A 26,917-nucleotide genomic window follows, 5' to 3' on the forward strand; every position below is an offset into this window, starting at 1 on the left:
AACTTGAGGCCATTTCCTCTTGTCCTATTGCTTGCTACTCAGGAAGAGTCCAACATCCACCTCGCTACAACCTCCTTTCAGGTAGTTGTAGAGAGCGATACAGTCCCCCCTCAGCCTCCTTTTCTCCAGACTAAACAACCCCAGTTCCCTCAGCCATTCCTCATTACACTTGTGCTCTAAACCCTTTACCAGCTTCCTTGCTCTTCTTTGGACATGCTCCAGCACCTCAATGTCTTGTAGTGAGGGGCCCAAAACTGAACACAGTATTCAAAGTGCAGCCTCACCAGTGCTGAGTACAGAGGGACAGTCACTTACCTAGTTCTGCTGGCCACATTATTTCTGATACAAGCCAGGATGCTATTGGCCTTCTTGGCCATCTAGGCACACTGCCAGCTCATATTCAGCCAGCCGGCTGTTGACCAACACCCCCAGGTCCTTTTCCACCAGGCAGCTTTCCAGCCACTCTTCCCCAAGCCTGTAGCGTTCCATGGGGTTGTTGTGACCCTTGTTGAACCTCATACAACTGGCCTTGGCCCATCAATCCAGCCTGTCCAGATCCCTCTGTAGAGCTTTCCTATCCTCAAGCAGATCAACACTCGCACCCAACTTGGTGTTGCCTGCAAACTCACTGAAGGTGCACTTGATCTCCTTGTCCAGATCATTGATAAAGATATTAAATAGAACTGGCCCCAATAGTGAGCCCTGGGGAACACCACTTGTGACTGGCCAACAACTGGATTTAACTCCATTCACCACAACTCTTTGGGCCCAGCCATCCAGCCAGTTTTTTACCCAGTGAAGGGTATGGAACCAGTTTCTCCAGGAAAATGCTGTGGGAAATGGTGTCAAATGCTTTACTAAAGTCTAGGTAGACAACATCCACAGCCTTTGCCATCTCTCCAGTTTTGCTGTCATGGAATGGAAGCATTCTCTCCTTGTATTTGCACAATGGAAGATCCATAAGAGCCCAGGAGTCAATCCTGTTTTCTGCTGTCCCTCCACCTAAGCACCTGCACACACCCTGGGAAAGTTGTCTCACCTCATCCACTCTGCTTTTCACTTCTGGAGACATTTTGTTACCACTGCTGTGAAATTTCAGCTGCTGCTTGGCTTTGTTCACGTCCCGTTCTACCAGCTTCCAGTCCACTTTAATGTATCCTGTGTGGTTTGCAATCTAGAGTTTTGAGGAGTGGAAAGAAAGTTCCTGGAGTAAAGTCCTACACGACCACGGCTAAACAGACCCCCTTGCCCACCCACTTTCCCTGACCATAGCCACCTCCCACACACTGGTCCAGTGGGCTGAGAGGATGAGCACACTAGCTTAAAAATTGGACAAAGGACCACCCCTGCAGCTGTATTAACTGTCCCACAACATCTGTATCCCACAGTAATCCCCTAACAGCAGGGCACACATTGCAGCTTAGCCTATTTCAGCCTCTATTCTCTAATGTAAAGCTGGCATCACCTCCCCCTCACAACTGCCACATGTATCATTGGGACTCTGCAGCTCTCCTGCTGCTGTGGGTGGACACAGCTATTAATAGCCTGTTCCTCTCTAAGTATTTTATCTGGTCAGGATGATTCAGCAGTGAAACTCTCCCTGCTCAGAGCAAGCTTTTGGCTTTCATAACAAGCAGAGCCAGAAGACCAGGGACAACGAGTCACACATGAGACAGCACCTGAGAAGCAAACAAATAAGACTGCTGAGCAAGGCCTGAGAGCCATTCTGCCTCATGCAGGACATACAAGCTAGAAATCCACATTTGAGCAGCTCCCCTCAGTGCTAGGGATCTCGGAAACCAGGAGAAATGCTTGAGGACAGAGAGAGATCTCTGTTTCTCTTCTCTTCCCCAATGCTTTACAGAGAGCCCCATCTGTGCTGGCCTGACTCCTCAAGTAGCCAGGTTGACCAGAACCATATCACAGACACAGACAAATCCCTCTTGACAGCCAGGGCTGTTCTTCCAGGAACAGCATCTCCACAGGCACAGGATTAAGTACAGTAGCCAGTTCTGACCAGACAGTCCTGCAGCAGCAGCAGCGTGCTTTGCCACAGCTGAAGGCTGCCTCCTGCTTCACCCAGGTGCCCCTGCGATAACAGCCCCCACATGTCTTTGGCCTGGCCTTTGTTAGCAGACCCTAAATGGATAGCACCTTTTGGCAATCCTTAATTTTACACACACTGATCCTGCTTTGCTGCTGCATCTACGTACCCCAGGGAACACACACCCTTGACATCCATGGCCACACAGAGCTCCTGGCAGAGCAGCGAACTGGCCCCACATGTCCCAACAAATAATGATCACTAGACAGCCCTTTGTCCCTGCCAGCACAGTTCTTGGAAAGCCTGGCCCACTATTCATACACACCTGAAGTAGGAAAAAGCCACCTCCCACCGCTGTCGCTGCCAGCTTTCCAACTTTCTGGAAGACGAATCCAGTACACCTACAAATCAACCAGGATCCAGTCAGGTGAATGAGATACCAAGCACACACTCCTCAGCATGCTTCCCACAGGCAAGGCAGCCTTGGCAGTAATTACCCACAACTCAGAGACAGCCTGACGAATGGCAGAAGAAACCCACGTGCAACCAGAAAGAGAAAAGGTTTGTGCCCAGCCAAAACTGATGCTTTATAGCTTTTTACTTCTCACTATCACTGCCTTTTGCAGTTTTGATTCTTACCTCTTCAACATCAACGTTCTCCCAAAGGAGTAATGGGAAACACGTGATCTCACCCAAATCAACAAGTGATTTTAGCTTTTTTTTTTTTTGAGCTGGTATCATCTCTGAAGGGAAATTAGGCAGCACATCTGCTGCTGCTCCATGATAGAGCATGGGGAGCAGATCACAAAGCAAGCTTCTTTGTTGCCCAAACAATTGCTTACTTTTCATTTCTCAGAAGAGAAAAATGCTGAAACAAGCAGACAGCAGTGGCCTAAAGTGGTGTCCAAACTGGGTTACATGCTCTCTGACATGAAAGACATCACTGCAGCCACCAGAACTCAAGCAAGCGCCACCCCATTGCTCAATCATGCAGCAAAGAGCTAGCGTATTGTTATCACCCAAACCAGACTTTACTTTGAACAGTTTCCTTATCAGCATTGCAAAACAACACAGCAACGTGCTCCTACCCATTTCTGAATACACACACTTAGTGAAGATACAAGAGAGAGGTAGCCAGCTCCTATTTTTATCAGAAAATGGTGATCTGTCTTACACTTTTAAATGGTTACCCCTGTGCCAGATGAAGAACACAGGCACAGCAAGAAGCAAAGCAGTGTGATTACACCAAGCTTTCAACTCAAACAACACTGCTGCACAAATGAAGTTGCAAATAGAGCCAAAAGCCACCAGCACTTGCTACAAGCAACACAAAACCCCAGGAACCATGCCCACAGGCCCAATAAGCCACATCCACAGGAGATTTTTGTGCAGATGCCTGAAGCACATCCACCTCCAGGGAAGACGGTATCCTTGTTCCAAGAGGCTCATATTTGCCTGTCCTAAATTCAAAACTACCACTTTATACCAGAAGTTAAAGGAGAATTATCTCATCTCAAAAATTAAAGCCTGATGCCATTTTCTTCCCTACGAGACAGTCTCAGTTCTTCAGCTCCACAGCAGAGACAGCTTTTAAGACCTCCCACAGTTCAGCAGAGCATGCCAGGGCACAGTTGGCTGAGCAAGCTGGACACCTGCCTTCTCTGAAAGACTGCCAGCTGACCACCCTGCACCTGTCAGTGTGTTCCCAAAAGCATGGTTAATGCCCACAGGCATCCTGCCTGCCACAAGCAGCAATAGCAACCCCAGCACATCTTACCATCCCGTGACCCCTCCAATCACCAGCTGTGTGGCCACATTGTATTTCTCCGCGCTTGACCCCGAGCTGGGGGCAAAGACCTTGCGCCACCACGGCCGATTCTTGGTGTACTCCGCCAGGTCCAGCACGTTGAATGAGTCCTCCTTCACACCTGCAGGCACCTGGAGAGGCTCAGTGCCAGAACTGCTGTCCCACAGCCCCCTGCCAGCTGCCCAGGGCCTCCCCAGGGACACCGAATCTCCACCCAGTCACACAGCCTATGGATCTTGGCACTCTCCCCGGGCCTTTGGGAACCCCCAGGCCCCACGCCCTACGTCGAGGGTCTCAGACCACCCCCCAGAGCCCCTGAGACCCACTCGGACTCTGTCCCCGGGACTCCTCACACTCCTCGGTGTTCCCGCAGGTCATGCCCCTGATGCCGGGGCGCGGGCTGAGAAGCCCTGTTCCGGGAGCCGCCTCCAGAGCGTCCTGCGGCGGTTCGGGCCCTCAGGCGGTGCCAGGCCCCAGTACCGGTCGCCGCGCGTTACCAATGGAAACGGTGCCGCGCAGGGCACGGGTTCTGCTCTCTGCCGGAGGGGCCGCGCTGGGGGAGCCGGGGACGATGCCGCCATCCCTCCCCTCCCATCCCATCCCATCCCGGCCCACCTCCGCCCGGCACCGCCATGGCACCACTGGGCTCCCTTCGCCGCCGCCGCGGGCACGTGACCAGGCTGCGCAGGCGCGCGACCGCCCCCTCACGTGGCCGCGCCCCGCCACGCCCCCGGCGCGTCATTGGGAGGAGGAACGCACTGGCAGGGGGGCGAGCACGTAGCGGCGGCGCGCGTGGGGTGAGCTCGGGCACGCGTGTGGGTGTAGAGCGGCTGCGGCCATGCATGTGGGCACGCGTTGGCCTCGACTGTGCGCCCACTGGTGTCCATCAGTGTGTCCCTTTAAAAGATTGTGCCCTCTGCTACTGCAATAGCATCATCTGGTCAGGCCCTGTGTCCCTGGTGCCGTGGGTGGCTCTGCTGTGGGGTCTTCCAGGAGGACTGGCTCAGGTACAGAGTATCAGTGCAGCACGAGGGGGCCTGCGGCATCCAGGGGTGGGACAAAGGGGGCTCCAAGGGTGTCTTAAAAGCTTCCTAAGGCCCATGGCAGTTTGCTCCCTCTGACATGGGAGGCTCTTGCTCAGCTGCAAGCTGTCACTCCACAGAAGCAGTGCCTTTTGCCATTTGCTTAAAACAAACACAGCCTTCGTGGGCAGCTCAGCACCCTGGCACATGGGCCAGGACTTCTTTTCTCATGTTGGGTCACAGAGGAGCGGTGCAGGTGTGTGGTGGAGCCGGGGTCTCAGGCATGTTGGAAGTGGTATGGAGGGTCTGCTTGCACTGTGTGCAGCATGCATACCCAGCTCTGCCCTGATGTGCCCCTGCCTGACCCCGAGCCCATTTGGGCAGCCCAGGCATGCTGCCTGGCAGGAACACATTTTACTGTCTCCCCTGAAACAATGATCCCTCCAATTTCTGAGCCATTACTCACTTGCACTCCTGCAGAACAAAAGCCACCTACTTCCCACCTGGGGATGCGGCTGCCCAGGAAGTAGCAAAGCTGGAAAACCTGAGACACAACAGGCAAAAAGAAGAGATCCTCCTGGAGAGATTGTAAGTGAAGGAGGAGCGGATTTGACCCTCCTGTGGGGTTAACGGAAACCAGTGCTTGAGTGGGAGCAGGAGCACAGGTGGTGCAGACTGGGTGGGAGAACAGACAACATTCTGGGAACCAAGAGCAGCAGTCTGCCATGGTGGCCGGGACACCCCACAGCAAATAGCAGAGCGCCTCCTTCCCCCTCGCAAGCAGGCGGGTACATGTCAGGAGCCACAGCAGCATCGCAAGTGTTTCCTGCACTGCCCTGATTAGGGGGAACCAGCTGGAGCACTGTATCCACGCCCAAACCAAAGTGGCAGGACACTTCCATGGGGACCGAGGCGTGATGTCTTGCACACAGTCGTCCTGTGGGGGCTGGTGGCTGCTACCCACAGCAGGTTTGGGCCTTGGGACTCAGCCATCTGAGGTGCCAAGGGCCAGGCAAGCCACAGCTGGACTGATGGGTGCTGTGGGGGTGCAGGAGGAGAGAATCCAGGTGTCCAGCCCAGTGCCCAGCCCTTGAGCTCCAGGGACCCTGTAGATAGGATGGTCCAAATGGCTTTTGCCCTCATAACCACCCGAAGAAGGAGACTGCACTCCACAAGGGTTTATTTACTTTCTGGCAACTGGAAAGCTCCTGCATTTGCTCTCCTGGGCAGCCAAAGCCCCATGGCACTACTCAGGATCAGGGCTCCCCTCTGCCCCCACCATACTCCCAGGCAGCCCCAGTCGTCCTGTCCCCAGCAGATCAGAGGGCAGCTCCTGCAGGTGCAGCGTGGTCACCCTTTGGTGACCCAGTAATCAGATGTAGCTGTTAGCGAGACTGTCAGACAGATCCTACACCGACTACTGAGCAGCCAAGAGCACCATTTCTTTGCTGGGTCTCTGTTTGGCTCTAGGCAGGGCTGGCAGCAAGCAGAGCAGCTTCCCCTGGGAGAAGATGTGACCAGGGAGGGCATGGCCTATGTGGAGGGATTGCTGGGGCCAAGTGGGCGCCTGGCAGCAGTGTTTCATCTTGGAAATCCCATCTGAACACCGGTGTCAGGTGGCACTTGTGTCTCCTGCATGTCCAGTAGGTGGTGGGCTCCCATCCCCGTGCAGCAAGTCCCTGGTTTTGTCTCCCTGCAGGCAAACAGCTGCCCCCATGCCCTGGGACCAGCCAGGGTTCCTCTTGTGCCTCCTCCCCGGTGCCACCTGGGGGATCCCACACACACTTGGTCCCAGGGGCACCCACTAGCCTGAGCATCTGCAGCGTGGACCTATCTTTCCCAGCTCACCTGCACCATCACCCAGGGCAGGCGCTCGGCTTCCTCCCACGGTGGGGAAGGAGCTGGGCTGACAGGGAGGCTGGAGAGGCTGCAGGGTTGGGGGCTCCTGTGTAGCGGGCTCAGGCCCAGCTTGGTACAGAGGGTGGCACAGGGGCCAGTGGGTGCAGCAGCAGAGTCCAGCACTAGCACCTCAGTACCCTGCAGCTATTGGAGCTCCCTGCAAGGCACCTTCCTGGCGAGCAGCCCTGGTCAGCTCAGAAGACACAGGCACAAAAAGCTGTTCCCTGTCTCCAGGGCTTTCCCTCCCTCCTGGCACTACCACCACCTCCCAGCCTGTGTGGCTGGGCTAACCCACAGCTCACCAGCCCATGCAGGCTTCCAGTGGCTGTGCACAGTCAGGGCAAGCAGTACCAGGCAATAACACGGTCAGCAAAACCATGTCCCCCACTTGCAGAGCCCCCCAAAATGCTCTGTAAATGGACCCATGGTGCCCCCCCAGGCACCTCAGTGAGGCACCATACCTGGCCATCTCCGCCAGATGCCAGGGTCCCCCGTCGATAGGAAACATGTCCCTGGTGTGCAGGGACCTGGAGGGCTGCAGTGTCCTGGGGCTCTCAAGCTGCTACTCCGGTGGCTCTGCATGATGTGGCCCCAATGCTGCTGGCCTTGTGGCCCCGGCTGCATGGCGCTTTGCCGAGGAGGCCACCTTGTCGCTGCTTTTAGTATGGTGAGAAGCAATGTCTGAATTCCCCTTCCCCCAGCTGGGACATCCGTGCTGGCGTCACGCAGCTGCATCGGGACAGCCCCAGCTTGGCGGCTGGCTGGGGGCACGCTGCAGCTTGCAGAAAGGAAATTTGCAGCTCAGCCCTGTCAAAACAAGAGCACGGGGATTTTCAGTGGGGTTTCTCTCACTGCTGCTGTCTCTCTCTCTTTTCTCATTTTCTGGAAATGAAACAAACTGAGGCTCCAGCCTGTCATGCCACTCAGTGTCTATGGATGGGAGCAACAGCCTTTCTTCTTCACTCCCCTCCCAGCTGCCATGGGGACTTTTTAGCGTAGGCCAGCTCTCCCCCAGCCTCCCCCACTTCCATGCCGCAAAGGAAGGGGCTTTCTGCTCTCTCCTGCCAGCAGCTGGGATTTCTGCCAGCCAGGTTTAGGGCAGGAGGGCAGGCTGAGCAGCCTGGCACCAGGCACAGCGCTGTGCTGAGAGCGGCAGTGAGCCCCCAACCACCCCTCGAGCCATCCCTCCTGCCGAGAAGCACTGATTTTGGACAGTGAATGGATGCAGCCAGCCTGGAGCACAGCAAATGATACTGAGCAGCTGCTCAGGTGATACAGGCGCTCTCTTTCTGACTTGCTGCTGCCTTGCAGGTGACTGTGGGCAAGTCCTGCTGCTCCCTGCAGCAGTTTGCCCAGCTGTCCAAGGTGAATAACAATTCCTGGATGTGCCATAATCTCCTTATTCAACTCTTGCCTGTTTTCTGCCCCTTTGGCCAGGATCCTAGTTGATCTTCCCTGACAATCCCCCCATCTCATGAGTCTGCAGCCTCTCCTGTTGCTACCTGGCCAGCAGGCACCCCTGCCAGCCCCAAGGCCTGGGCTGGGCATGTGGGGACAATGTGAGCGCAGTGCATGGACACTCATGGACGCTAGTGGCAGTGGCATCCCCAGGCTCAGGGGTCTGCCCCAACAACAGGCACAGCTCAGGGCTGGGGGGCAGCTGGGTTGACGTCTTCAGGCTGCACAGGAGCTTGCTACATCTCCCTGCATCCAGGTCTCCTTTATTCTTGGCAATGATGAAGAGAGGAGTTTTCCGAGACAGTGCTTCTCTTGAACAGCCATTCCTGTGGAGCGCTGTTAAATTCCTGTTGTTAGATTTAGACCCTTTTCTGGCTGACCAGGAGCTCTGTCAGTGTGAGGTTGCCAGGGTTGAGCAGCACTGAGCACCAGGGAAGAGGGGTAAGGCAGAACATGACCATGTCCCTTCCCCATGGCCCCAAGCACAGCATCTGTGGAGGAGAGCCACTTCTTGCACGGTTGAGGGGAAGCTTTGCTGAATATGAGCAGCCCTGGGGGCTTATTCCAGGAGTTTTTGCAGCAGCCAGGGTGTCTCAAGAGATGAGCTAAGCACAGCACGCAACAGACACAAAAAAACCAGACACCTCATGGGAACATAACCCCATCTCCAGGCTGACTCAGCAGCAGCAACCCTCAAAGCAAGCCCAGGAGAGAGCAATTGCTGTGAGCTTCATTTAATCAGCCAGGATAATTAGGTGACTTATGAAGGACATGTGTGCATGGAGGCTGCTCTTGTTTTCCCCAGGCTGCTCTGACACTTGAGGAGCAAAGACCATTTAGCAATAGCCGTGCAAAGCCGGCAGCTGCAGGGAGCGTCCTCTGGCCAGTGAGATCCCTGAATGCTTGTCCCCCCCAGTTCCTGCAGGCACAGACCCCTGAGCACCCTGTGTCAGGAGCATGGCTGTTGTGCTCCTGCTGCCTGAATCATTCAGAGATGCCTCCGATGTGAGAAACGAGAGAGAAAAAGGAGAAATGCTCCACTGACCCACTTACTGCAGGGAAGGCCAGGGGAGGAGAGATGGCTTGTTTTGGGGACCTCCTCCACATCAGCATTTGTGCTCTGGGGCTAGGGAACCTCAGGGCTGGATTTGCCAGATATTCAGGGGTGTTGGTGCCATCAGTCCCACTGTGGTCCTGCTCTTTTGGGGTCCTGCTGTCTGCAGGTCGGCTGATCTGCGAACTACATGGGGCTGCAGCCTCTTCTTTCTCCATCATTGTTGGCGTGCAGCAGCCAAGCAAGGTCTGCCAGGCCTTTCTTCTCCAGCCCAGAGCTTTGGTTCCAAAGGAGGGAGTTTTTTTCCCCCAAGGACAAGTGTGGGCTTTGTTCCTGCTGTGATTTATCTGCACTAAGCCCAAGGTTTGTCTCTCCATCTGGCCTGGTTTTGCAGCAGCCTGGATGGCGACAAAAGCACCAGGAGGTGACTCTTTTGGTTGGTGGTTTGTTTTCATATTTTTTCCTTCTAACTGAGACAGTGGGTTCTGAAAAAAGCAGCTCCCCTAAAGCACCTCTGCCCTTGCAGAGCACAGTGGGGCTGGTTACATGGGATAAACACATCTCCTGTGACTAAACCCCAGTGCTGGCTCCGGAGAGGAGGCTTCTTCGGCATCCTTCACTCCAACTGTGCAGGGAGGCACTGGAAAGGTGACAGGGATTTCCTGCAGCATTTGGTGAAATGAGTCAGCGTGGCACACATCCAGGTGGGTATGGGCGGTAGGCTGGGCAGGAGCCAGCCAGCAGCATGCACCTGGCGGCATGGGGAAGAAGCATGGCAAGCCCATGTGGCAGGGACTTGCCCAGGGCTGATCTGTGGAAGAGCAGGGATGTGTCCCGCTGACCCTCGGGCTGCTGTTCCTCTTTCTGGAGCAGCTGCATACCAAAATTAAGCCCTCCCCAGGGCAGGCAGGGTCCAGGTGGGATGCGGGCAGCAGCGGGAAATGCTCCAGCTTGGAAGCGCTTGGTACAAGGGGTCATGCCTGGTCCTTCCACTGGATTGCTGGTGCCATGCAGCACAGCCAGTGTCTTGGTGCCCTCTGCCCATGTGAGTGCTGGGAAGGGCAAGTGCCTGTGGGTGGCTGCTGCTTCTGACATACTCTGCATTCCTGAGAAGCTGCCATGAGTCACTCGCTCTCTCACATACACACACGTACACACAAAAAAGTCCCAGGAGAGATTAGACATGGCTCACTTTTTGTTCTGAGTCATTTTTATCTGCCCCAGCCCCGTATTGAGCTGAGAACTGCACAGTTTGGGGAAACAACCAGCACTTTCTTCATGCATGTGGATCCTTGGCTCTGGCCAAGCAGGTTTCTCTGGGACTTTCAGTGGCAGGAGCCTGTCCTGGCTTCCCCATCACATTTGCATGGGAGGACAGTGCCCTGGCGCTGTCTCATGGGGAGGTTTGAGGATGGGCAAGTGTGCTTACACTGTGCCTCGCTCCAGGCAGGCCCAGAATGCCAATGCCTCTCTGCAGCTCTCTCAAAAGTGCAGCTGTCTGCTACTGTCTGGCCCATCCGTGCGTGGGCAATGCTGATGCTTTGCAGTGGCACCCATATGGGCTAGCAGAGCCCTCGGAAGAGCCAGGGCTGCTAATGCCACCCCACTTGCTGGGGCCATGCAGGCTTTTGCTGGGGCATGTGGGCTCCAGCTTAGCAGGCTGTGCCGGGGGAGGAGTCAGGGTCCCTGCGGATGCCCAGCTGTCCTTGGCATGCTTCACTCTGCACTGGCTGTTATGTACTTGCACAAAGCTACCCACTGCATGCAGCAAGTGCCAGGATCTGGGCCCCCTCCCCAAGTTACTTCCAAGTATTCTCCAGTTTCAGACCTGGATTCCTCTTCCCACAGCCTTGAGTACCTTGATAATATAATTTTCTTTCTGCTCCCTCGGGTTAGACCCCATCTCTCCAGTTTACTCTTATGTCTCTGGGTCAAGAACCTGGAGCTGCCTTCCAGTAGCTGAAAATGTTTAAACCCAGCAATTCAGCACCTGCTAGTGTCACAACCATTAATTTGTGACTGTGTCCAGGCTCCTGCCACTGCAGCCCCCAAAGGAACCTTTGCCTGACTCCCCTCTGTGATCCCTGGATGTTGTCATCCCACAGTGCCTGGAGTGCCTGGATCCATGCAGATCTCCAGTACCCAGAACTGGAGCACCGCTCCTGACAGGCAACCCCAATCTTCCCACATGCCTATACCATGCTGCCACCCCCCGACTGCCCTCTTCACAGTCGTGTTGTCTGCTTGGTGACATTTTCCCCATCTGCTTGTTTCTGGAAGAAACACCTTTTCCAGCCTTTCTGGGTGAGCACAGTCTCACAGCACCAAGAGATTCCCAGACAGGATGACTGGGATAAAGTCACATCCGTAGTGCAGGGGACACCAGTGCCAGAAGCACAGCTTGGATCTCCCATGTCTCTCCCAGAGCTCCAGACAACCCCGTCCCCTCCAGCACTGTACAATACCCTTCTGATTCACCGCGCCGGGGCAGGTGGTGCAAAGCACCCAGGGCATCCCCGAATGTCACACACAGCTTGTTTTGCCCCAAAATACTTGCTGGAAAACATGGGGCAGGTTGTTGCTCATCTTCCTCGCAAAGAAAAGGCGCACCAGGCTGGGCATGGAGCCAGCTGCCAGCGCATGAGCTGGAGGAAATGTGTTTCTCATTGGCTTTTTGCTTCTCCTGGAGCAGGCTGGGTGGTGCAGGGGGGAGTGCTTTCTGTCCCAGCTCCTGCTGTGTCAGCCAGCCCCTAGGCAAGCCCAGGAAGGAGTGGGGAGCCCCTTGGCAGGTTGGGGTTTTACACCGGCCGAGGGGGAGTTCCCCCAGGTGCGCCTTGCTGCTGCCATGGGAGCCCTGGCCAGACACAGCTGCCCGGGATGGTTTTCCCCCTCAGGCCCAGGGCTGCTGTAAGAAGAGGGGTGGGAAGAGAGGGGGTGTCCCCAGCAAGGTGGCAAGAACTGGCCCCTCTCTGGGGGAGGGGGACAGAGAGCTGTCACTGACCCCATGGACATAGGGTGCTCCTGCACGGTGAGCCCATGCGGCTGGGATCCTCAAGGTCATTCCCAGACTATGCTGGGCTACATGGGGCAGTGGGACATCAGGGAACATGTTCCCGCATCCGCTGGGATTACCCCTACCTGGGGGGCTCAGCTCCTATCACCCATCCCATCCCATCCGCCCCGCACTAAGGATTCACATCTGGGACCCCAAAACACCCATCCCTCCACCATCCCCACCGCCTCCCTCTGTTGGCCAGGCACCAAGACCCGTCACATGGATGCTTCTGCACACACTGGGACTGTCACCAAATGGGTCACTGCCCCCGTTGCACTCCTGCTGCCCTACAGCATCATTTATGGGACATTTCCCCACCTCACTTGCCTAGTGGACACTGGAACCATGCAGGGTGTTCCTCCTCACCTTCCTGCCTTTGTGAGCCAAGGGAGAACCACGTGCCAGCGTGTGCACGTGAGCACGTGTGTGTATTTGGGGGTGGTGGTGGTGGATTTCCTGGGCTTTTAAAAAGAAACATTGAAAATTTGTGAGTTTAAAATGGAAGAAGTTTGCAAAAACATTTCAGTGCATCTTCTCTGAGCTATTCTGCAGGACCCTGAGACGAGAGAAGAAGCGTGAGGAGCAGCTGGCAGGAGGGGGACTCCCAGGGATCACCCCGACACTCTTCCTCCCATGTGGCTGGAAGCGAGATTGTGTGGCTAAATCATCACTGCTTGGGGTGCAGGCACCCAGGGGACAGGGATACACTACACATATGTACATGCATATGTGCATCCCTGGCTATTTCCTCACCTCCCGCCCTGTCCCTGCAGATACAAAGTGCCCTGTGGGCTCCAAGCACTGGGGGGCACAGGGCAGCCTCTCCTGCTTCATAGCAGTAAGCCATCTGCATCCTGAAGGCAAATTTTCCCATAAATTGCCATTTCCTCAACTATGTGGGCTACCAGGTACAGAAGGCAGCTGCCAGCTCCCTGGGGGACTCCAGCCCTAGACACAAGCCCAGACTGATCTGTGGGGGAAATAAAGGCTCCTGTGCCAGAAGCAGCAGCAGGGTGCTGGCCTGCTACCCGCTCTCCTCCTTCCCCTCTGCCGTGAGAGGGAAGGTGGGACCAGGCAGAGGCCGCACCTAAATTCCCCTTCCTTTGCAACCCTCCCTTTTCCTCACCTCACTCCTGGACATGGGCCAGGACACCAAGCCAGCTGGGTCCTTCAGCAGAGCTTACCGCTGCCCTTGCCCTCCCTTTTCCTTTTGTTTTTTCCTCTCCTCCTCTCATTGCCACCCCAGAGGAAGAGAGGGAGAGTCAGTCGCTCACACACTCCTCTTTGCATTAACGCACTCCAGTGATTCCTCTCCTGATGTCTTTGGGAAACTCTCCAGAGCTCTGACTGAGCCTCTGGGTGCTGGCTTTAAGTCATTGTCTCCTGTGGATTACAACAGCTGGATGAGAAGATAAAGGCTTTTCTCTCCTCTTTCTGTTTTCATTCCTTCCTTTTCACTTTTCCTTCTGAAGCCAGAGTGGTTCCCAGCCAGCAGGCATGATGCTGGTGGGAGCCCTGCACAATCTCCTGCTCCTCTGCCTGGTTGAGGAGGGCATCAGCAAAGTCAGAAGATACTACATTGGTGCAGTGGAAACTGCCTGGGACTACACGCACAGCGACCTGCTCTCCGTGCTGCAAGCGCCTGCAGGGTAAAGCTCTTTCTATTGCAATTCCAGCAGCCTGCTATGGGTGTTCTGCTACACTGGCATGCACAGCACTGTGAGCTTGGGTCCAGGCAGGCAGGCAGGTGCACGGGGGCAACCTGGCACAGTGGTACAGCTGGGAATGGGTATTTCAGTGCAATGAGGAGTCACTAAATGCAAGCCCTGATAATGCACAGGTGGACTAAATCTGCAGAGAGAAATGCAGACCTGCTCTGCACTACTGCACTGCTTTACCTTAATGCCGTTTGCCTGTGACCCTTTAAAGTATGGCCGAGAGCCAAGAGCTGGTTCTCCAGCTGTGCTTTCTCTTTTGCTCTGTATCCTGGGAGGTTTGGGGAGATGTGAGGGGAGATGGGGTCCTGTGCCTCCCTGCCTAGGGGCTGCAGAGGGAGGTTGGCTGTGGCCCCGTGACATAACTCAGAGCAACAAAGGCTCTCCACTGTGTCTGCCCCTGGTAAAATGCAGCTTTAGTTATTTATACCTTTGTGTACGTTACATTGCTGGGGCTGAAATTTTTCCTTTAGGGAATGAAAATAATTTTTAGTGTTTGGTCAAAGAATGGTGTTTGTACACAGTCACAAGAGGGAGGAAGGCATAGTGGGTTTTCCCAAATACTTTGGAGTAGGAAGGAAACGTGGCAGTTGCATTGCTCAGGCATCAGGATGGTGTTATCTGGAGACGCAGCTGGCTTGGACGCTCATGGCTGTGAACGGGCTGCTCTGAGCTCAGCATGAGGAGCAGAGCTGGATGGCTACATCCCCTGTGGATCAAGCTGTACCCCTTCACTCCGCCCTGCTGCCACACCCTTTTCCCCAGGCTCTGTGCTGGGGTGGTGTGAGCCCATGGCCCCATTTCAGACCCACGCTGGCTTGAGCAGCGAGGAGCTGTGATTAGGCTCCAGTGATGATCCCAGTCAACCTGACTAGCTGCCATAATCACTGAGTTACATTGGTTTTCCCCCCTTTGGTTACTTCAGTAGGAAAATTGCATCCAGCAACCCCCCTGTTTTACTAATGCCCCCCCTGCCCTGCTTTTACTAACATTGCACTCAGATCCATTAGGCTTCAGTGGAGGTGAGGTCACTCATGCTGTTAATTCAGCCCTGTGGCTTTCCATTTTGGCACTGGCTTTAATGACATGCTTGCACACCGTTTCTGACCCAGGAGTGACTCAGGGACCTGGCTCTGCCCTGGGGATGAGCGGGGCATCAGCAGGCAGTCTGAGATCACTTGTCCTTCTCTAAAATGGAGAAAGATAACTCTGGCTTTCTCAGAGGGACCTGGTGGTGTGCTCCACCCTGGAGAGGCAGGGTGTGCCCTGGCAGCGTGGCTTCTGGCAGAGCCATGGCAGGAATCAGGGCTTGCTTGACATAGCTGTTCCCAGCTGGATGATGGTGGTTTTTCCCTGGTCCTGCAGCCTCAGCCCGCTTCCCCCTGCTCTGGGAGGGCACAGGTAAACAGCCAGGCTGGGGAGAAGGGGCATGCAGGAGCAAGCCAGGAGAGCGTGGCAGGAGCAGAGCTGCTACTGGAGCTAGGATGCCTCCAAGCTGTGCATAGGGTGTCTTCTGCTCCACCTGTTCTCCCTCATGATACCAGTATCTCATGGCAACCCCTAAGGGTGCACCTCCAGGCAGGACATCCAAAACCCCTGAATGTATCCAGTGATTTCTCTGGCACATTTGTGGAAGGCTCTGACAAATGAATGGGCTATGGCACACCAGGCCAGAGCTGCTTATGCCTTCCCCATGATTTCAGTTTCTCTTCCTCCCAAACACAACCCTACCAGCAGAGTCAGAGTCAGGACCAGCACGTCCTGTGATGGCCCCAGGGATTGGAGCTGGCAGCCATATAGCAGCAGCCCATGTTTGAGTGCTTCAGCAGTGCAGGGTGTTTATCTTGGCAGTCTCCCAGCTCTGAGAGATGAACAGATAGTGTGGCTAACAATGCTGATTGAAGGCGCCAGGAACTTATCTCCCTGCCTTGGCTTCAGCCGCCCTTGGGGTTGGAAGTCCATGGGGACCCCAAGTGCAGAGGACTGGCCAGAAGCACTTGGATCAGATGTCCCTGCACTGAACTCTGCCTCCTCATTCCCTGCAAAGGCCGTCAGGCTCTGCCATGCCAGCTGGGACCCAGTGCTGAGTCCTGGTGTCACCAAGTCTCCTCCTGGCCATGCCCCTGCATGCCAGCAAAATCCCCCTGGCTTCAGAGGATTTCTGCCTTGTACACCACAGAATTAGCAGGAACAGACCCTCATATCTCAGGGATGTATTTTCAAAGTTGGGCTTTCTTTGAGTCAGAGATTAAGGCACAGCTTCCCGACAGTGGACAGCCCAGTGCCAGTGACCATGCAGCACTGCCACCTCCCAGCATGGGGTCACCCTGGAGAGCAAAGCTTGGTCCAGACCCTACAGCCATCGAGCAGGAGTGGTAACAGCTCGTGGGCAAAGTCAGCTGAATGCAGTGGCCCTGTTCACTGGGGCTGTGTCTGCTGGGGCCCTCCTGCCAGCCCAAACATGGGGTTATAGCCATGGTGGGAAAGGCAGGAGCTGGGCGCATGTGGGGTTTTCGTGGGTGCCCATCCTGCTCTGCCACCAGGGAGGTGAACCCTGCTCTCCCCACAGCATCCTCTGGCTGCTGGTGACTTCCAGCTGGCAACATGGGGGTGAGCGTGCGTCGCCCTTTCCTAAATTTGAGTCACTCTGACTCCTTCCTCTTCCTTTTAAGGAAGAGTCGCAAAGGGAACTGCTGCTTGAATGAAGGCTTAGTCAGAAGGGGCGAGCAATGCTTCTTCAGAGGGAAGAAAATACCACCTGGCTTTTGCTCCAAACAAAACAAGGCTGGAAGCAATCTGTGTGATTACTGGAAATGGTCTCAGTCCTGGGGCTGATAAGCCAGCATCTAAAATCCCTGGAGAAATTCATGGCTTTGTTATCCTGATAAACGTGCTGGATTCCTTTTGGAAAATGAATTTGTTAAGCTGCTTACAGATAGAAAGTGGCCAGCAGAGATAAGTGGGGTGAAATACGTTCAAGGCTCCTTTATCCCACTGCTGCAGGGAGTAGTTTTTTAGGGGTGGCTATAAATCCCAGTTTGGTCAGAAAAGAAACAAATGTGGGGACATTGCTCAGACTGCAGAGCAAACTGCCATGACCTGCCATGCAGCCTGACACAGGCTCTTTCCCAGGGGGAGCTCAGGAGGATGCTTGAGGTTATGTGTGTGATGTGATGTGTCTGCCACACCTGAAGGTGCTGGGGATGGGGTGGGGGGGTGGCTGTGGGACAGAGGCCACCATGGCACTGCTATCACAGCACTGCCAGTGCCTGAGGTCTCTGCTAGTGGGGAAGCATGAAGCCAGGCAAGGCACGAGGCGGGAGGCTGGCCGCAATGCCTGCAGCTGTGGCCACTCCCAGCCGCAGCTGGGTACAGCTCTGTGCCTCCTGCCCTTCTGTCTTCTTCATCATGACTGACACCACAACATTAATCACTGCCATGTTGTCATCTGTGAGCTGAGCAAAATGTTTCCAAACACACCTGTGGGTTGTCAGGAAACCCAAAGGACACAACAGGGTGAGAAATCTCTAGGGCTGGCATGGTACAGGCAAATTGGGGGAGGGGAGGAAGAGGATGGCTGCTGCCCATACATGGACAGGGCTGCGCAATCAGCCTTGGCTTTTCCTTCCTTCTGCAGTGTGTCAGGGCACCCAGGCCCACGGCCCCCCATACTTGGTGTCCCTCCCCGGTACAGGAAGGCCGTGTTTGTGGAGTATCCTGATGCTTCGTTCACACAGCCCAAGCCCAAGCCAGCGTGGATGGGTAAGAAGCACCTGCAGCATGGTGAGCCCTAGCTCTCCTTGACAGCGGCCAAACTCATCTGGGGTTGGGCGCTTGGTGGCCCCTTGGCCAGCGATGGGGAAGCACCTGGGTGGAGTCCCAGTATGGCAGAGCTGCTGGGGGTGCAGGTAGCTTTGCTGGTGCCAGAGCAGTTGATGGTGCCACACTGTGAGGGACAACCACTAACTGTGCAGGTGGAAAGCCCAGACCTTTTGGGGCCATGGGTGTGAGCTGCCTGACCCCAGCTGCCTGACCTTGTTGTCTTCCCCCTTCAGGTCTCCTGGGCCCCACCATCCGAGCAGAAGTCTATGACACAGTGGTCGTCATGTTTAAGAACCTGGCCTCTCGCCCATACAACCTCCACGCCATCGGGGTGTCCTACTGGAAGGCGTCAGAGGGTAAGTCTGCTCTGCTACCTGCCTGCCAGGAGGGAGCACGTCCCTCGCTGACCCTGCTATTCAGGTCCATCTACGAGGACAGTCAGAGAGATGGCTTAGCCTGGGGCAACAACAAGACCACGCCCAGCCCAGACATAAGCTGAGATGAGCAAACAGCCCAGAGCAAACCCATATCAGTTATAGGGGTAATACATAGGTTAAACCTGAGGTTGGATGCTTAGGGCCAGGATGGCTGTGCCCTCCACCATCAGGGCAGGTGGTGGGTACACAGCCCAACAAGCAAGTCTCCAGCACAGCTCTGCTCACTGCCCTGAGACCGGCCATCACTGGTGGGAGTTGGGCTGGCCCCAGGGGCTGGGGGGGAGGGAGGCTGTGCTCTGGGTTGGGGGAAGAGGCATTTCTGTAGCTACGATGTGTTGGGGATGAATCTTCAGTGACATTTGCCTGTTCCTTTGGCTTTAGGTGCAGGGTATGAGGATGAGACCAGCCAGCCAGAGAAGGAGGGTGACAGGGTGGATCCAGGGAAGACACACACATACATCTGGGAAATCCAGGAAAACAAGGGCCCGACGGATGGTGACTCACCATGCCTGACCCACTCCTACTCTTCCAACACTGACAGCGTGAAGGACATCAACTCCGGTTTGATTGGAGCTCTGCTCGTGTGCCGACCTGGTAAGGACAGCACAGGATGGGGACAGGTCACATGCAATCGTGAACTGAAAAGCAGAAAATTCAAAAGAGGCTGAACATAGCAGTGGAGTGAGTAAGCTGTGGTCAACAACAGCACTTCTGGGGTTTGGCCCTTTCATCAAAGAGTCTATTCCCAGTGCAGAAACCAAACACACTTTGGATTTCCCTGTTGGAGAGAAATCAGTTGCTTCTTTCCTTTGCAAGATTTCAGACCATAGATGAAATCTCCTACCTTGTATCTGAACCTTATCTAAGATGAATCGCTATGGAGGCATAAATGTTTGTCTTCCCTTCAGAGCTTCACCAAGCTGTGATAGTTCAGCGTCAGCCAGGGTGCTTTGTCAAACAGGGTTTTGTCAGAAGAACTAGAGGGACGTTTGTATCTGCAAGGTTAAGGATGAGGCAGGAGAGAGGCAGGACACCTGGGGCACTGCTTGGTCCACAGTACCTGTGCCTGCTCCTCTTCCTTCAGTAAACATGGAGGTGATGAAATCCTGGCTGTTAATACTTGCTGGATGCAAGGCACCAAGAAGTGTACCTGGGGTGCGATTGGTCACCCCTGGTTGAGCCAACTCCTGGAGGTAGTTGTCTAGACCCCTCTGTAGTCACTGAAGAGGAATGGGTACGAGTCACCTCCTCCCAGGGCACTGTCTGCAGGCTCCAGTGTCTCACCAGAAGCAGTTTCTCCACTAAGCAAAGTCTAGACGATGAGCAATGAGCACACACAGACAATGGTGCCGATGAGGAGGCTAGATAAAATGGGTTCTTCCAGGTGACTAAGTGGATCCTGAGAGCCTTCAAGTGGAAGGCAGCACAAACTGACCTTTTGATGCCTTCTGAGTGCAGCTGCCTCTCAACCATGGGCTTTTGGGGACTGCAAGGCTGGAAACAGGGCTGTGCCAGTCGTGACAAGTGACAAAAGCAATCCACAGCCTGTCCTTGATTTACCAGTTCTTGGAGGGCACAAAGGGAATTCCCTGGGAGACGGGCATGGTACTTGCTGACCTATAAAGAGATGCATCCTGTGGCATCTTGCAGGCACCCTGGCGAGCGATGGGAACGAGGACACGCGGCAAGAGTTTGTGATGCTCTTCGCAGTGTTTGATGAAGGTAACTACCCTGCTGTCTGGTGTCAGACCTTGAATTCAGCTTGGTCCGGGGCGCATGCTTTGGCCATGGTGTGAGCACAGCTGCTCAGCTCCCACACTGCCTCCTGAGGGTTTGAGCCTTATACAGCCTCCCCAACCAATGTGCTCCTGGTGCAGTACTGACACTCCTTCTTCAGTTCCCCAGATGCAGGGAGCTTGCAGCGCCCCCCCAGCTCCCCCGTCCCATGCCCTGGCCTTGTTCCCATCACACAGGCTAAAGCTGTGGGGAGTTATGCCCTGTCATGTGGAATGGTCACCACCACATTCATGCAGAGCCATGGCCAGGTCTGCTGTGGATTTCCAACAGGCACCACACATTTGACCTCCCTGGATTTTGGCTTTTATACTGTTTCACCCCAGTGGGAAGGTTTCTTTTTTATTGGAAATGCTCTCAAGTGAAAGCTGACTGCATCCTCCTCTCTCCACAGGGAAAAGCTGGTACACTGAACCCAGCTCCCTGGCAGCTCCTCAGCCCCTGCCTCACAACAGGACGGAGCTGCACACCATCAATGGCTACATCAATGGCTCATTGCCTGGTGAGTACAGGACAGGGACAGAGGGCATGGGAGGTGCTAGGAACAGGGGTGTAGCCAGGTCTGTGAGATAGCTTGTGAAAGGGTGCGAGAAGGGACATCAAGAGGGGTTTCCAGGTGATGGATATGTTAGGCTGCGTTCACCCCAGAGAAACTATCGCTTCTCAACTCCTTAATCTGCCTTGCCCATTTACAGTGGGGCATGACCTGTTTCCGGCTGTCTGTGTTGCCAACGCAGCTGACCTCCTTCTCGGTCTCCAGGAATAGTGCTGGTAGCAAAGAGTTTCATCTCTTGTAGCCCTGTGAACAAGGCTGGAGATAGTGCGTTGAGGGGAAAATTCAGCTCTCACTAGCCTGGCTGTGGCAACACACCTTTAGGATTTGGGGAATAGAATCATTTAAGTTGGAAAAGACCTTTAAGATCATCAAGTCCAACCATAAGCCTTTCACTGCCAAGTCCACCACTAAGCCATGTCCCTAAGTGCCACATCTACATGTCTTTTAAATACCTCCAGGGATGGTGACTCAACCACTTCCCTGGGCAGCCTGTGCCAGTGCTTGATAACACTTTCATTGAAGAAATTTTTCCTAATATCCAATCTAAACCTCCCCTGGAGCAACTTGAGGCCATTTCCTCTTGTCCTATCACTTGCTACTTGGGAGAAGAGACAGACACCCACCTCGCTACAACCTCCTTTCAGGTAATTGTAGAGAGGGATAAGTTCTCCCCTCAGCCTCCTTTTCTCCAGAAAAGCAAAAGAAAAGGCCATTTGTGGTCTCAGTGAAGACAAAAGTTGGCATTTTCTGATATTCTTCTGGGAGAAGGTCCAAAGCTGCTTGAGAGTGAAGAATCTCCAAGGCAAACTGGGAAGCACTGTTAGGAGAGTCATTACCATAAGCAACCTTGGTGAACCACACCCTGAAACCTCCCACCTGGGTCTGGCCATTCTCCAATAGAAAGCAAAAGCAAAACTCACCTAAATTCCCTGTCCTGGTAGATCCATGGAGCTTAAGACCTGAGTAGACCTCATGGTCAGCCACTGTAGCTGCACAGTGGCTTTCCCGTTGAGAAGATATCCACTGCCACCCAGCAACCCCCTGTCTGGCTGCAGGACCTGGCCTGAGAGGTGTCTGATGGAAAGGTGGCAATGGAGAGCTGAGGGCCTTGGGACAGAGCCTCCACCCTGTCTCCTCCTGGGCTCTTGGGATCTGTTCCAGTCACCTATCACACTCAGTGCCAAAAACAAGTGGTTGACTCTGTATTTGACTTTGTTTGGCTTCAGCTTCCAGGAACTTGTTCTTGTTATTCACTTCACTGCCAGATTACAGAGCCCTTCAGCACACACTCAATTTCTCCCCAGGAAAATATTTTTACAGTGCAGTCAAGTCCTCTCCCATTTCCTAAGCACACTGAGCTCTTTGAATCTCTCAGAGGAAGGAACTTTCTCCAGCCTTCAGATAATCCTCGTGACCTCTCTCTGCCCTTTTTGCGGTATTTCAACTACTGCTGAGGACGTGCTGGAGCCCTGCCCCAGATGCAATGTTTTAGTATCAGGCTTTTCAGTGTTGTGATCAAACAAATTATTCCCCTCTCCAGTTCCCGATTCCCCTGTTTATAGAGTCAAGGAGCACATCTACCTCTTTTTTCCACTGCATCCCGCTGTGAGCTCCCATCAGCATGCCTCCCAAAGCCTTTGCCAAAGTCCCCCACTCTGTAAACCTAGTCTTATCTCAGAGGGATGATGTGGCCTGTGCCTCTGTTTTGCTCAGACAGTCCACATTCATATGAGACTTCTCCAGCCTGAAGCGACCACCTTGTGATGCAGGGGACTCAGCACATGTCAGGCTCTGAGTCCATGACACCAAGAGTGGGGACAAGGGATGGATGCAGTGCTGACTCCTGGATGCTGTCCTTCTCTCCTGGCAGGTCTCACACTGTGCCTCAAGAAGCAGGTCCACTGGCACGTGATCGGGTTGGGCACTGGGCCAGAAGTCCACTCCATCTTCTTCGAAGCCCACACATTCCTGGTGAGAAGCCACCGTCTCAGCAGCCTACAAATCTCTCCTGCCACATATCTCACAGCCCAGACCATGCCAGGAACAGCTGGCTCCTTTCGGATGTTCTGCCAGATTCTGTCCCATCATCAAGGTAACCTTATTCTGCAAGAGCTCAGGGGAAATGAAGTTCAGGGGATGGCCCGGGCTCAGGGTTCTATCCAGTGCTGCAGCTCCAAGGCCCCTCCTGCTCCATAGTGTTACATCCACATGCAGTCTGACCTGTGACCAGGATGTTATAGGTTGACCCATGTGATGGCCCATTTGATGGGGACAGTAGTGGAGAGGACATGTCCCAAGCAGAGCCTGGGGGAGTGCACGCCTGTGCTGGCATGTCAATGTGACCCTTTCTGCCCGGCTTGTCTAAACCCAGCTGGCATGGAGGCCATTGTGAAAGTGGAGGAGTGTCTGGAGGAGCGCCTAATGAAGATGGGGAAGCTGTCAGATGAGCCAGAAGATATGGATTACCCTGAAGAAGATGAGGAAACATACCATGTGATCCAAGTGCGCTCTTTTGCCAAAGAGAAGCCTGTGACCTGGACTCACTACATTGCAGCTGAAGAAATGGACTGGGACTATGCCCCCGTGAAGCCAGTGTCTCTGGACAGGTGAGAGCAGGCATGCGTGCCCATGAAGCTGCTCCTTGAGGCAGCCCTGCCAGCTCTTCCCCTCTTCTCCAGAAATTTATTTTCCTTCTGCCCAACCTGGACAGTTTTGTTCTTCTTTATTAACACTAACAGTATGGATGCAGGACAAGGATGGTCTTGGGGAGGCCATGGGAAGGCAGGACCTGGCTTTGCTCCATTTTACCAAATGACCCACAAAGGCATTTGTCTCTGGGGCATTTGTCTCTCTGTTGCCCAGGTCTCCAGGGCCAGTCCCTTCTGAGCAGGCAGCAATGCCTGGTGACCCTTCTCACCTTCCAGCCAGGAGACTGTGCACAGCTGGGACATGTGCCCACAGCCCCAGAGTGTGGGTGTCCTTGCCCTGTCTGGAAGAAACTGCTCTAGATGGCAGAGGCAATTAGCCCCTGTTGCTGCCCCACTTCTTGGAGGGGGAGGTGATGCAAGTGCAATATCTCAGCAGAAGTACCTTAGTCAGCACTAAATGGTGATGATGCTTGTCAACAGTCCTGACGTCGCTCTGCTGACACAGGTTGTGTGGGCTGGGGCTGGCGTGGTATTGGGGTCACCAGGTTCTGCCCTAGATGGGGATCCCAGCCAGTGGCTGCTGGAGCAAGGCATGTGGGGCAGAAATCCCCATCTGCAGCCCCTTGGAGGGTAAGCCAGAGGAGGTGTCATGGTTTAACCCCAGCCAGCAACTAAGCACCACGCAGCCACTCACTCACTTCACCCCCACCCAGTGGCATGGCTGAGACAATCAGGGAAACAACCCATAAAACCCATGGGTTGAGATAAGAACAGTTTAATAGAACAGAAGGGAAGAAAATAATAATGATAATAATAACAATAATAAAATTACAACAATAATAATAATAAAAAAATTGGAATATACAAAACAAGTGATGCACAATGTAATTGCTCGCTACTCACCGACCGATGCCCAATTAGTCCCTGAGCAGTGATCCACCCCCAGGCCAACTCCCCCCAGTTTATATACTGGGCATGACATCACATGGTATGGAATATCCCTTTGGCCAGTTTGGGTCAGCTGTCCTGGCCGTGTCCCCTCCCAACTTGTTGTGCCCCTCCAGCATTCTTGCTGGCTGGGCATGAGAAGCTGAAAAATCCTTGACTTAGTCTAAACACTACTTAGCAACAACTGAAAAAATCACTGTTATCAACATTCTCCTCATACTAAATCCAAAACATAACACTATACCAGCTACTAGAAAGAAAATTAACTCTATCCCCGCCAAAACCAGGACACCAGCTTAGGGCTGGCCTTGCTCCTGGGAAGGAGTTGGGATGATCAAGAAAAAGGCAGCTGTTCTGCTGCCTTATGCCTGCACACTGGGGGTGTTCCCTGACACAGGACAATCTGTCATGCTCTCAGCTCTCACAGTCACCACTTCCCTCCAAGGCAGTGTCAGCCCAAGACTGCTACTGTGCAACCTAGTTGAAGCTTTCTCCATTAAAGAAGCACTGAATCACTTGAAACGTTATTCCCCAGGATGCATATTATGATTGCAGGGGTGGGTGTCACCACTGTGCACTGGTCGTCCCTGGACAGCTGTGTAGGTCCTTGGATGATGGAAGGTCTTGCTCTGGTTCTGACAGCGTCCCATTTGCTCTTTCTCTGCCTTGCCTAAAGAAACATCACAAGCCTGTTCCTGGAGGCTGGCCCTCAGCAGATCGGTTCAAAGTATAAGAAAGTGATGTTCGTGGAGTACGAGGATGCAACCTTCAAGAAGCGCAAGGTGTCAGATCAACTGGACAAGGGAATTCTGGGGCCTGTCATTAAGGGGGAGGTTGGAGATCAGTTTAAGGTAAGAGAGAGATTGCTTTCCACAAAGAGAGACTGGAAGGGGAAACTTCAAAGCTTGATGCTGTTGTTCCTAATAGCTCTTGGTTTGTGGCTGAGGTCTGACATAAGTCCTTGAGGTGCTCTATCATGTTTGGTAATGTCCAAAGTTCACCACAAAGGCAGATGTTACTGAAAGCTAAAGCTAAATACTCTCAGTGAGATCAGCAGAGATGCACCAGATATGGCCCAGTCCCCTTGATTTGACTTCATTGCAGACATCTTAGGAATCGTGTGAATTAATCCATGACACATGGCATCCAGCACCTTCCTCTGAGGCAGGAGTGTCCTCTCATCCTCCACTCTTCTCCATCTGTGTGCTCTTACCATACAGTATTGGGGACTGTCGCTTGTGTCTCCCCAAGTGTCTCTACTGACCACTTGACTTGTTTACTGCTAGGGGGAATGGGATGGTTTCCAGGAACTTCACATTTCTGCTCCCTGCCTGGGATTTCCTATGTAGTTGTGGGCATGGACCTGAAGGTAACACCTGTGGCAAAGCCCCGACAGAGCTATTTAGAGAAATAAATGAAGGGCTTCATGCAGTGAAGTGGGGAGCACTTTGAAGCTGTTGACTGCTGTGCATACTTAGCGTCTTGGTCCTCTGAGGCCTCCTGGACTGACAGACCTCTTCTGTCTCATATGCAAAGTGAGACTAAAGACAGCAACTTTCCCTTTAATAAATCTGATATTTTCATGCCCTCCCTAAAATGGGCATCTCCCTGAAAGATGGACAGTGTAGACTAGTAGAGAAATAAACAGTCATTTCTTCTATTCTGACTCCTGCTTTTTGGTCCCAGACACATCTGGGCTCCTCCCCACTGGACACTGGCAGGCAGCCGATCCCAGAGCACAGCTGCCCAGTGTGTACCTCTCTGTGAGGACACTGAGAGCAGCCTCAAGGGTTCAAAATGTTCAGAAGGCATTAAACGTTCCTGCTGGCTGTCCTTATTTCAGATCGTGTTCAGGAACCTGGCAAGCCGACCATACAACATCTACCCTCACGGCCTCACCAGTGTAAGGCCATACCATGCCATGAAGCCCTCTCAAGGTAAGGCAGGCCATGAGAATTTGGGACATCAATTGGCCACTGCTATTCTGGGCCAGGAGAGCTTCCTGTAGCCCGTGGTAAGACTGGTTGACCAACCCATCCATCCAAGTGCCTCAGCCCTGCAATCCCAGAGATGATGATGATTCTTGGTTCATGTACCCCTTGGTGCCATGTAACCCTGTCTGTAAGGAAGTCTTGGATGATGGCTGGAAGAAGGGGCACTGTCAAACAGGGAGCTGGGACCATGTTGTTTGATCCATCGCGGAGGTCTCCACTTTCCGATGAGGCAGGAACCACCCCGGTGATCCTGCCTGTGTTTGCCAGTTTGCTCACAGTCCTCATTCCCTGGGGTCCCCCCTCCCTTCTTTAATGTGGGGTGTTCATTATGATTCAGACTCTCCCTCTTGCAGCTGTGCTGTTTTCCTGGTTTCAGCTGGGATAGAGTTGATTGTCTTCCTAGTAGCTGGTACAGTGCTATGTTTTGAGTTCAGTATGCGAAGAATGTTGATAACACACTGATGTTTTCAGTTGTTGCTAAGTAATGTTTAGTCTAAAGTCAAGGATTTTTCAGCTTCTCAAGCCCAGCCAGTGAGAAAGCTGGAGGGGCACAAGAAGTTGGCACAGCCAGGGCAGCTGACCTAAAGTGGCGAACAGGGTATTCCATACCATGTGACATCACATCTGGTATAGGAACTGGGCGGGGGGGGGGGGGAAGGGGGGA

General features: G+C 53.8%; 2 protein-coding genes across 2 annotated transcripts in view; one reads left to right on the top strand and one right to left on the bottom strand.

Annotated features, from left to right (window-relative positions):
* The window catches only part of FUNDC2 (FUN14 domain containing 2), a 6,800-nt gene extending 2,263 nt beyond the window's left edge, over positions 1-4,537 (bottom strand). Inside the window, exons 1-4 of the mRNA XM_010570642.1 lie at positions 4,467-4,537; positions 3,822-3,972; positions 2,370-2,445; positions 1,040-1,174 (exon numbers count right to left, since the gene is read on the bottom strand). Of these exons, the coding sequence (XP_010568944.1) occupies positions 1,040-1,174; positions 2,370-2,445; positions 3,822-3,972; positions 4,467-4,485 (381 nt within the window). The 5' untranslated portion in view covers positions 4,486-4,537. The remainder of the gene's footprint in view (positions 1-1,039; positions 1,175-2,369; positions 2,446-3,821; positions 3,973-4,466) is intronic.
* Positions 4,538-13,839: 9,302 nt separating this feature from the next.
* Positions 13,840-26,917, top strand: part of F8 (coagulation factor VIII, procoagulant component) — a 27,774-nt gene continuing 14,696 nt past the window's right edge. The window contains exons 1-10 of the mRNA XM_010570646.1: positions 13,840-13,988; positions 17,692-17,816; positions 18,110-18,232; positions 18,695-18,907; positions 19,964-20,035; positions 20,502-20,609; positions 22,534-22,755; positions 23,035-23,269; positions 24,936-25,110; positions 26,103-26,196. Of these exons, the coding sequence (XP_010568948.1) occupies positions 13,840-13,988; positions 17,692-17,816; positions 18,110-18,232; positions 18,695-18,907; positions 19,964-20,035; positions 20,502-20,609; positions 22,534-22,755; positions 23,035-23,269; positions 24,936-25,110; positions 26,103-26,196 (1,516 nt within the window). The remainder of the gene's footprint in view (positions 13,989-17,691; positions 17,817-18,109; positions 18,233-18,694; positions 18,908-19,963; positions 20,036-20,501; positions 20,610-22,533; positions 22,756-23,034; positions 23,270-24,935; positions 25,111-26,102; positions 26,197-26,917) is intronic.

This window comes from Haliaeetus leucocephalus, unplaced genomic scaffold (assembly GCF_000737465.1).
Source record: "Haliaeetus leucocephalus isolate CR32 unplaced genomic scaffold, Haliaeetus_leucocephalus-4.0 Scaffold296, whole genome shotgun sequence".
In the NCBI taxonomy this organism is placed as follows: domain Eukaryota; kingdom Metazoa; phylum Chordata; class Aves; order Accipitriformes; family Accipitridae; genus Haliaeetus; species Haliaeetus leucocephalus.